The sequence below is a fragment of the Gavia stellata genome, chromosome 4, assembly GCF_030936135.1.
Source record: "Gavia stellata isolate bGavSte3 chromosome 4, bGavSte3.hap2, whole genome shotgun sequence".
Classification (NCBI taxonomy): Eukaryota; Metazoa; Chordata; class Aves; order Gaviiformes; family Gaviidae; genus Gavia; species Gavia stellata.
In genome coordinates, this window is record NC_082597.1 from 71,259,015 (window position 1) to 71,270,488 (window position 11,474).

Sequence of the window (11,474 nt, forward strand, 5' to 3'; positions counted from 1 at the left end):
GGCCTGTCATTCCAGGCATCTGGGACTCTGGTATTCCAGCAGCTGGTAATTGTCTGGGCCAGGTTTGCAATGCAGAGAGCAAAGAGGCTCAGTTTGTACATATACGGAGTCTTTTGCAAATGTGTGGTAGCGTACTCCCTTGCACTCCTAGCTGTTGCCAGTTCAGCTGACCCTCACAGACCCTTTGTGTCACTGTGCCGCAACTGTTCACAATCTATTTCCATGCTGTGGAGAAAGTCACATCTCATCCTACATATGGTACTGCTGATAGAGAAGTTTTTACATATCGATTATTTCCTGGGGAAGAAAAAGCAATTGCCTCCTACAAAGCCTCATTTTTCTAACTGCTTTTATTTTGGTCGCTGTGTTTCCTGGCAGACAAATAGTGTGTAAGGTGCTGTGGCAATGTGTAGTTCCCGGTGGAAAGAAGGGTTCTGACCTATCTACTCACAACCTACCTCACTGGCACAGGGGATCAATCCAGAAGGATGCAGCATAGTTGAGAACAGTGTAGTGTCATAGGAAGTACTAAACCACTAGGGCTGCTGAACTTCACCCCCGTGTTCATTAAACCCGGGAGATGAGGTGATGTTAGCTTTAACCAAGAAAAAAGTTTGAGAGTCCTTGTGCTGTGGCTGCTGGTGGGAGAACATGAGATGTAGTGGGTTTGCGGGAGAAAAAAGCATCAGTCTGTTCCCTTTCCCCACCTTTCCTGGCAACTGAAGTACTGACATGTCTTAAGAAGTATAGAACAGCTGAGAGATGTCAGGTGAATATTCATGACTGTTGAAAACCCCTGGCTCCCTCCTGCAACGAGGATAATCCTGGTTTGCTTCAGTGCCAGACTGCCTCTGCCTCACTCTTGACCTAAAATCATGTCCCTGGTTATGACAAAGCAGCATGAGCTTTCTTGTTGCCACTGCCATTGCTGCTAAGTCTTACAACACAGCCAGTGATTGTGTCACACGGTTTGTTCCGATTTCTTAAGGGTGGCATCCTTTTATCTGCCAGGGATGGCACAACTGCCCCAGTCATGACCAAAGCTCTGCTATACTGTGCCATCTAAAAACATATAAGATAAAATGTCCCAATCATCATATTTAATAAAACAAACAGGAAAAAAACCCAAACAAACATAGAAAATGGGGAGAACACTCCCCTACCCCCAAGATGATACAGTTAAAAGAATAGTCTGAAATGAGCCATATAAAAGCATAAGCAATTTTTGATACTTTGACTATCACAAAATGATACTGAAATAATCAAAATCAGATTGCAGTGAGAGTAAAGCATTGTCTTCTACCTGGCTCTTTTTGAAAGCTGAGTTAAAAGCAACAAGAGTCTTTGCTTTTTTCTTTTTTTTTTCCCAAGCAAAGCAGCAAGAGCCCTTAGTTCAGATCCTATAAACAAGTATATAAAGGTATATTACATCATATTTTATGCGCGCACGCACAAACAAATATCCATCATCTTCATCTGACATGCCTTTAATTTGTTACTTCCTTGACACTCTTAAGATTTAAAGTCATATGTAATTCCATCATAAATTTTCTTTTTTCTTTCAGATTTTCTATCATGTGACTGGCTCTTATGCACTTCAGCATGACCTGGCAATGGCTTAGACACAAAATAAACTCAGGATTACTTTTACAAAAGAGGTCTTTAAGCAAACAGCATTCAGAAGTCTTCTGACAACCAACTGCATATCATAGAATTAAAGGCCTAATTCTCCCTTTTTCATATTTTATAGTATTTAAAAATATGCTCAAGTCTGCTGGTTGTACTTGATCCAAAAGCAGAAAAAATGGTAATTCTGAAATAGTTAAATAGTTAATATTTACAGATTTGCAAAGTTAATCTTGCAAAGTCTTCCTCAGACCAGCCTGAAAACCTTATTAATGGTAACATTGAAATACTATGAAAAAGATTTAGGTGGCCTGGTAACACTTTGCAGTTGCAGAATATGAAATATCTATGGAATATTTCAGATTGCTCATTAATAGCTACAGATCTTGGAATAGCTTTCTATTCACCTCAGACAAAATCTTCTGCCACAGATGTGTTGCACTATTAATTGTTACGTTGATTCGGTTTCAAGCATTGTAACCTGAGAAAATGAAACTTGGCTATTACTTTCTTTTATAAAATGTCTCTGTAGCAAAAAAACCTTTTTTTTTTTTTTTGTATTTTTTCCCCCAAACTTGGGCACAGACATCCATATTTAGACCCTTGAATAAAGGTGGCTTGATTTCTACAACAGCTGAGTATCCACAGTTGCTCCTGAAGTTAATGGGAGCTCTGGGTGATCAGAACAACTGAAAATCAAGCAGTCTCTATATAGGTGCCTAACTATGCATTCAGGGGCCTATTTTTAGGCATTTCACTCTTAAAATTTTCATCTAACTTGCTTAGAAGCTCCCATTCTTGTCTCCTGTCATTTTAAAACACATTCATGCAAATCTTCGCATTTTAATGTAGGGGGGTTTGACTGTCAGTTTGCAGGTGTCACTGCTATGCTGGCTGAACTTCAACTTTGCCATGCTAAAAGCAATTCTTTAATTTAAAAGGTGATTTGAATTGTGTCCTATATGGGGTTTAGAGCTCTAATGTAAAAACCACTTTTCTCAGAACACATCAAGAATAATACCGAAATCATCAACACCTTTTGAGTTTCAGACAGGAGCTAGTAGATTCATTATTTCAGAACTGCATTCTGCTCACTAACCAGAGTTGTACTAAAAACTTCATTATCTTATCATCATGACTAGTCTCACTGACTTAAGTAGGTCTCATCAGGGAAGTAAGAGGAGGAGGATTTTGCTGTCAATCAAGCTACAAGGTACATTTATTACAAAGAGATTTCTGCTTCATAAAAATAATAACTCAGTTATTTATCTGGTTATACCATGTGAATCACTAGTGCTGTACAAAACACCTTGGACAGTTAGGAAAGCTGAATAGGGAAAAAAAATACCAGAGAAACCACATATACAGAAAGCAAAATCCTATATGCAGTGCTCAGTACTAAAAACAGCCCTTAATTTCCCAGGAAGTGGTTCATCCAACACTCTCAACCTTTTTCTGGTTTAGGTCTCAACACAGAAAATGAGGTTGAGCTGTGACTATATTTTCATGTTTGTTTTCCTGGAAAGTGAAATCAGAAATCAGTTTTCCTTCCTGTTTGTGTATTTAGAGGAAAATTCTGCTGCTGAGCTTTCAGAAAAACAGAGCCCACTATATGTCATCACCTCCCATCAGGTACCTGCCAGGCTGACCCTCTGCCATGCCCTCCCAGCAACTGCGCACCGGATTTTCCTGCTGTTTAGCTCTAGCTGTATAAATGTTAAAGAGAGTATTTCAATACTTTCATAACAGAAAGATTCACCTCACTTGCAAAGTACACTTTGTTCTTGTTGTTGGACATTTAGTGTGAAGATAAAAACTATTTTTGGACATGCTTTAGTTTCTAGATGAAGGACTCTGTATAATTCCTTAAAATTAATGAAGGTCCAACTTTGCCACCTAGCTATTTAACGTGAGTACCTCTGTTTGAGAACAACCTCACTCTTTCCACGGGAGCTACGTGTCGATTGATGAACTTTCCAGGAGGAATTGTTTATATTTCTGCTGACAGCCTCGCTTCGTTTTGATGTGCACGTGGGCTGCTGCTGGTTACTTTGCTTCGGAGGGAACAGGTTCCCTTTGTGGAGGGAGAGGTTTGGCTTCCTGAAAAGTCAAAGAAAGCCGTTTCCCTTTTCCATGAGCATCACAAACACACCGATGTGAAATACTGTGCAAATCCAAGCCAGCCAGTGTTTTGGAAGAAGCTAGATTCCTTGGAAAGTAATTTAAACATATTTCTATTGAAACCTGTAATTTTTTTGGAAAAAAAACATATGTAAAAGTAACAGAACCTGTAAACACGTTCAATCTGGTTTTGGGGTGGGATTATTTTGAGGAATGAGCAGAAGGCTCAGTGTTACAGAGTGACTGGTTGTCTTTGTTAATTTCTTTGTGGCTCAAGTGATTTCTGTCCATATAGTCTGTGGCTGTGGACCCCCAACGTGACCCAGAGCCTCTTCTCTCACTTCTCCTACAGAAGGTAGGGGGGATCAGCAGGGGCCAGCTACTGGTACCAGCCAGGCGCTGCTCTGTTCACAGCTCCGGAGGAGGTGAGGGGATGAACTAGGGCCGTGAGCTCCTGTCAGGAGCAGCAGGGGAGGGGGCTGAAGACACGCAACAAGGCGTGTGCAAGGCGCCTATCCAGGAGAGAGCTACCCACAGCGCAGGTCCAAGGTCCATCCCAGAGGCAGGGCTGGAGACAGGCGTTCCTACAGCACAGCTCAGGGAGGTGTTGAGGGCCATGGGCTGAGCTGAAAGTGGGGCTCCTGGGACCCCGCTGTGGGTGGGGTGAGGCTGGGCAGAGCCACAGGAGTTACTGGGCTTATTGCAGTGCTGAGCTCACGAGAGAGACAAACACGGGGGATACAGGGATGTATCCCTGCGTTTTGAGCTCAGGTCGGAGGCTGGCGTGGCAGGACCCTACACGCCCAGCCATAGGGAACTGGAAGCTCTTTCAGGGTGGTCTCCTGGGCTGGCTGGCCTTCGCCCTGACTGGCACTTCCACTGCCCTCTCCATCTTCCCCATCGCTGACGGCTGTTTGCTGCTGTTTAGTTCCCATGGTCAAGAGGAGGTGAGATTTATTGAGGCTGCTGCAGCTGGTCGTCATTCCTGCAGACAGCACGTGAAAGGCAATGGGGACCTGAGCTCAGCTGGGAACCAGGGAGGGGTTGGCACTCTGTGGCTGCATAGACTTTGGGAAAAGTTCAGATTTAGCGCTGTGCTTAAGGCCATTAGAAAAGGAACAGGCAATTACGCGCTCCTGTCTAAATATATTTCAGAGTAAAACATATGTTTTGTGCAAGTCAGTCTTGTATACTAATTTATTATTTTTATAACACTTATTCATTTAGCGTTCTAAATAGCTTCATTTTGTAGACCATATTACTTTGCAAAGAAGAGAATAAATTCAAGAAGAAAGTCAAGTAGAAACTGCAAATCTAGAAGATTCTGCATCAGCTTATTTACAAGAAGAGGGAATTGGGGAGAAGGTAAGCTTTTTTCTGGTTTGTAGGAAACAAAGATATTAAATAGTAATTATATGTGAAGTGTACATATCAGCTGGGGCAAGTAATACTTTGATATCTTTATTTCATCAGTCGTGTAAGTTCATTCTTTCATTTCCTTTGTGAAGCAGGGAACATACATTATATACCATAGCACATGCTACTGAGACAGAAAAAAATTACCTACTTTTAATTTTGTTTTGCTCAGTTGGAACTTTGGCTCCTTGCCTCCCCTAGGGAAAAAAAAACAACACAAAACAACAACAGCAAGTTTTATCCAAATCTTGGTGAGCTTTTGCTGAAATTACCAGTGCTGACATCTGGATGATATGTATAGTGTGCAGTAGAAGGAGGGAATTGCTTTTAATTAGATGTAACCTGCCCAGGAGAGAGAGACAGAGAATTGCCCATCTGGTCAGTCCTTATTTAACAGGGCAACCAAGGATAAGAGTATTCTTCATGTGCAAAGACACCATAGGTAAAATTACTGATTGACCATTTTAATTAAAATCCTAGAAAGCCTTACCTATGCTAAATCAAGAGGTGGTAAGACTTAGAAAGAAAGAAGCACAAGGAAGGGTTGCAGTCCTTGTACTCCCTAAAAAAAAAAGAGTAAGCAAGTGATGGGTGACCATCGGGTCCCAACCAGCTGTATTGCAGAGACCCTTCCTCTGTTCTAGACAATTTACAGATCCTTCCCTGTCTGTGAGGACCTACAGTAACAACCTACCAAGAGAAAGTGTGACAAAGTTGTTTTAATATCCTTTAACGAAATTTAACGTTGATGCAACGAAGGAATGCCAAGATGCTCTAACCATTCGTAGTGAGTAGTGATTTTAAGTGGCTCTGTTCTGAGTGCTAGGGACATCTTGTGGATTGCTAATTTCTCGGAAAATGCAGAAAATATGGTCTTCCGGAAGGAAAGCTTTCTTGAGACATAACAGTTTCAGATCTCCGAGATCACAGGGAGTATTTGAAAACACTGAATTGTAAAAACATCAATTTAGAATTGCTTCCTTAGCTGAGATGAAAACAAAGGATTTTTTAAAGAATGTTAACAAACTGAGGATGTGATATTGGAGTTGACTACACTTGTGTTTTCAAGTCTTGCTTTCTCTATGGGAGGAGCAGAGGAAGGAGCTTGGCAGGCTCAGCTGGTGGATATTAGCATCATCTTTATACAGTACAGTGTTGTATAAAACCAAACCCCAAACTGAATGATGGTTTGCCCAGAAAAACAAGGGAAAGCTTTATAAGCTGATTTTTCCATTTGAATAATAGCACAAGCTCTGCTTTTATTCAAAGACTTACATGAGTTCTCACCTATTTACTAGTCATAACAAACAAGCGAACAAGCAAACCAGCCAACCAGTTCACTTCCTACATCTCGGCCAAGGCCAGTGACAAGGCTGGTTTGGTAATCCCGCGGGGTAGGGGTCCCTGCCACTGTCGCAACCTGGAGGGCAAGTAGGCTGATGGAGGAGCCTGCCAAGGCTTACCATCGTGCCTGTCGTCTGCACGAACCGGCGCATGGTCTTACTGCCCGAGAGGTTGCCCTGGGGGTGGAAGGTGCTAACACTGTCTGTAGCAATTACTGATCCATCAAGAACTTCCCCCCCCGCCAATGCTCAGACCTGAGCAACCAGCTTCTGAGGAGAAGCTGAAGAATGCGTATTCTCCGTGATTTAATTGAATAACACGTAAGTTGATTAAGGATGTTATCTTCATTTCGGGGAAATGAAACAGCCAGCATCAGGTCAGAGCTCTGGCTGAAGGCTGGCGTGTCTCAGCATTGGCTGCTTTCTGCTTCCTTCAGCAGAGTCTTGGGCTTTCTTCAAAGTACAGGCACCGGCTGACCCAGAGCATGATTCCATGCTCTAACTTACTTAAAGGCATGAATTGAACCAGAGCAAAGAATGACTATCCGGGCTCTGAACAAGAAGTGCTTTGTGTTCTAGTTAGCACAAATCTGTCCAATTCCAAAAGAAACCGTGAATGCCATCACCCCATCTGATAGTGACTGTAACGAGGCCTCTGGGAGGGCAGTGACAGGAAGATGTAGATAAAGGAAAACCAGAGGGGTAAAAAGAGAAGTTGTGAGAAGTAAGAGAGATCGTCGCCACTGCTGTTATTGCTTCACAGAAGTGTAATCTTTTGTGATCTCTTTGGAACAGGAGGTAAATAATAAAACACAAGGGAGGGAAAAAAATTAAAATAAATGTAGTGTGTGAGTGCATGTTAAAACAGATGTCAGATTAAAAATAACTGAAAAGGAAATTCTACTGTAGGGGAAAAAACTGCTTTTCCCTTCAACATTTTATATTCCACCTTCATTAGGCGGAAAGTGAAAGGGCTGTAAAGGAAACGGGGAACTTTTGTTGTTTCCCTCTGAACATTAAGAGAAGCCTAATGCCAGTGCAGGGGGATGCTCTGTGGCGCGCAGTGCTGGAGCAATTCTCAGGGTGAAGCCCAGAAGCGGCAAGGATGTTAAACAGATGCACTGTGTGCGCCAAGCCCTGGGACTTGGAGCTTTAAACCTGCAGTGCTGCACATCCAGGTGGTTTCATCCTCTCCATCCTCCCTCCCTTAGTCCCTTCAGGGTTGACGAGTCCTCTGATGTTGTAAAAAAATAAACCCTGCAATCTGGTAGGATCACATCATCCAGTAATGCCCCTCTAACTATAGATCTAGGCACCAGGGACTTCATTCTAGTTTCTTCAGCGCTTTTAAATGGGCTATTTCAGTGTTTGATGACAGCAGAGCAGGGAACATCTACACAAACACATATTTTTCCCCACGTGGCAGCCGGACCACACCCAGATGGCAAGTACTCACAAAAATACCAGTGCCACTCTGTAAAACAGTGTCATCCCAGGTCTCTTCTGCTAAATGTGCTTCAGAATGGCTCCTTGAAATTCATGGCCTGAAAAGTGACCTGCCCCGCACCTGTTTAAAGCTCAAGGAGCTTTAAATAAATACCTTGAAGATGTGCTGAGGCTGGACTGGAAGCCACTGCATTTCTTAGAGAGTGAGCACAGGTCGTTCAACTTGTTCAGATTAGCTAATGAAATGAGAATAATCTTTATATGGTTTCCTCCTTTATTCCCGAGTGTGGGATGGAGGTTTAAAAAAAAGGCACAGGTCTCTGTGACTAATGCCTCAGCTTACAGGAAGAGTCAGAAAGGACAGATAGCTTTGGCTACCGTTACAAGTCAATGTCCAACCTACTTGAACAAGATGATGGGATCTGCTGCAGGCATATTCCTACAGTGTTTGAGAAAAATATCATTACTTTTCCCTACCATTATCTTGAGTGAATTCCCACAACTCCTATTTCTTGCAGACACTTAAGCTGATGAGAAGGCAGCTGAGACAGAGTAAAAGGCTTCCTAAAAGGTATCCCCAGCAGACTGAAGGCAAAGCTGTTTCACAATTTCTGAAACTTTTCTTAAGCTTGTCCTGCAAATGCCAGGTAAGATCCTAATGCATGGTCCTCCTAACGAGAACTGCTGATGAGCAGGAGCAGCTTGGCGATACGCTGGCTTAGGATTTGCCAGAGAGGAAGGAGCAGACGTAGCCCGAAGCAGCTCCACGCAGCTGGTCAGGGTGAAACGTACCTTAACGACACGGGAGAACACTCTACTTGTTAAGGTGTATTGTATTAGACTGCAGTCAGATGAGACGGTCTCAGCAAAGCTTTCATGCTTTCAGGGAGGATTGCTAGGTATTAAGGGCCACTCACTGGACACACATCACCTCTGCCCACAGACTGTCTCTCAGAGCCAGCAGACAAGCAGGGACGTCCCCAGTAGCAATGAATTCCCCAGCAAGGCTGGGGATGCTGAGGTCTCCAGGAGGTTTCACCTGCGCTCTTCCCACTAATCTCATTCAATTCACCCCCCACCTCTGCTTCTCACTGAAAAGAAAACTCATGACCTTCTGCTCCGAATAAACACATGAATGCATAAATAAAAGTCACTTCAGCTGGAGGGAAAATATCTGTCCCCTCTTAATTGAACATGTGTTTTCAGAGCTGCCTTCTACAGGGGAAATTTCTTTGTTAAGCGTTAACTCCATTTCATTTTGCTGAACGTGCCTGCCATTTTCTCCATTAGAGGGCTGCAGAGCAGTGTGCTACAGTGTTTTAGAAGCAGATTTAAACCTGTATATGTACTTTGGGCCTAATTTCCTGCTGTATAGCTCTCCTGAACTCAATGGGGTGTAAAACTGGTGCAAGACACAGAGAGAAAAAAAAATGTGCAGCGCCTCAGAATACATCAGTGCTTTGGGTTTTGCTGAGGAGATTAAGAAACGCTGAGATGCTAAGACAGAATTTTAAATACACGTGTGACAGGTGAGGCAGATGAGTAAGTTAATTGCTGCTTGTGTGTTTGAACACAGCGTAATTGGTCAATAGGGTATGTTTCCAGAGAAGAGTAGTGAAGTGCATGAGCAAAGCACGAGTAGAGCTTTAAATCCTTCCTTAGAAACTATGCTTATTCTAGGCAGAAGATAGAGTCTCTATCACTTTTATGAGAGTCATAAACATTATATTCTCCATTATGCTCCAATTGTGGCGTTGGCGAGCTAATTGCTTGGACTGAAATTTTTTAGGTAGATGTCTTTCTTGACTGAACTTTCTTCTAAAAAAGAATTAGAAAATAAAGCTGAATAAAAATACGGAGTGGGCTGGGGGTTTTCAACCCACACCTAGAAACTCTGGCAATGGAGCTCTGTGAAATTCCCACATTTCACAGCATGAACCTGTGGCTAGGAGGAGAATGGTCCCGGTCCTTGGCACCTGCCTTTCGTGGTGTTAGTACGGCACGTGGTGCCGGTAAGAGGAGTGTAATTCCACCGGCAGGCAAAAGCTAGACTAGAGGGAGAGAAAGGCACTGGCACGGGTTAGAGAAATGAAGGAAACAGGGAGTGCCAGCGTGAGCAGGGAAAGTGGAAGGAAAGGTGTGGGGGGGAAATGCTTCAGAAGACAGGGCAGCTGCACAGCAAGAGTGAGGTGATCTGGGCAAGAAGAGTGGGAGTGAACCTGCCAGAAACAGGGTGCCTCATCAGGAGAGGAGGAATACTGAGACCAAAAGAAAATGGTTCACAGACCTAATCTCCCATCCGTAAATTTAATTTTGGGAATGGCTGGAAGAGAGACAGACAGACGAACCAGGGAACAACATTGCCAGGTTGAGATACGGTGGCACGGGCAACCTTAGTACTTTAGTGTTTTGTAACTTTGAAATGCTTCACCCTCCAGACCTCAGTGTTTATTAGCTGTTTCTTGTCATGCATGTTGTAAATTTAATTCATCTGAGCAATTAACTCATTGAGGCAGGGATTGATTTTTTTTCTGTTTTTGCAGAACAGTTGTTGCGATGTGTTGTTTTTCCTGGCTAGTGCCCTCGCATGTCACTAATGCAAACAGGCAATAACATGTTGATGGAGATAAATGTGAATTCCAGCAATGGAGGAGAATGGTTTGATGCAAAATACTGGGATTATATCAGGTGCAGTAGGCAAAAATAACAAGTGGAAAATTTGGGGTGAGTACCAACAAGTCTTTCTGTAAGTAGTTAGGTGAGGCTGTTTGGAAGCCCACCAGGGAAGCAGCAAAAGTCCCTCAGCTGGGACCCGACCGAATACGAGACAGCTACGTTCAGAAAGCGCAAGCCTGTGCGGGGAGGCAGACAGGCTGGATGGTCTAATGGGTCCACTCCGTCTTTAACTTCTCTGATTTTGCACAGCCTTCCCCAAAAGCCAGCACAAAGGAGTGTCAAAAGATGCAATACATATTCATGGACATTTCTGGAGCTGCAAACTATGAAAAGAAATCAAGTCATTCTCATCCATGGACTGAAATTGAGAGTACACTCTAATCCAAAAGGATACCAGCTCGCAGAGTGGTGTATGAAAATCTTATAAAGCTCTGCAACACTCCATAAATAATTTTCAAACAAGAAGCTTTTTGTTTCAGTGATGGCAATACTAAAAAGGAAGAATGGCAAATAGCCGTCAAAAAACAGCTGAAACAGCCTGCAGTCTGTACCGATGTTAACTTTAATCGCTGCAAGAGTTACACACAGAGTTATCAGTCATTTATTAGAAACCGCAGATGATCATTGCAGGGGTTTAGATTAACGCGGACCAGAGCCTGGTACCTTGCCAATGGGGCACCACGTGACAGGCAGCCCATGGAATAAACATTCTGGCATGTCAGCGCGCTATAAATCCTCCAAATGAAAGAAATTAAAAAGCCAGGAGCAATTTTGAAAATGATTTGTGATTGGAGGTGCACTTAAGAGTGCTTTTATTGTCACGGAAATGTCTCCTTTCACATCCTT

General features: G+C 43.0%; 1 protein-coding gene across 2 annotated transcripts in view; it reads left to right on the forward strand.

Moving 5' to 3' along the window:
* Positions 1 to 2,141, forward strand: part of DERA (deoxyribose-phosphate aldolase) — a 53,782-nt gene extending 51,641 nt beyond the window's left edge. For both annotated transcript variants that reach the window (XM_059816910.1, XM_059816911.1), the window contains one exon: positions 1,566 to 2,141. In XM_059816910.1, coding sequence (XP_059672893.1) covers positions 1,566 to 1,622 — 57 coding nt within the window. In that variant the 3' untranslated portion in view covers positions 1,623 to 2,141. The remainder of the gene's footprint in view (positions 1 to 1,565) is intronic.
* The last annotated feature ends 9,333 nt before the right edge of the window (positions 2,142 to 11,474 follow it).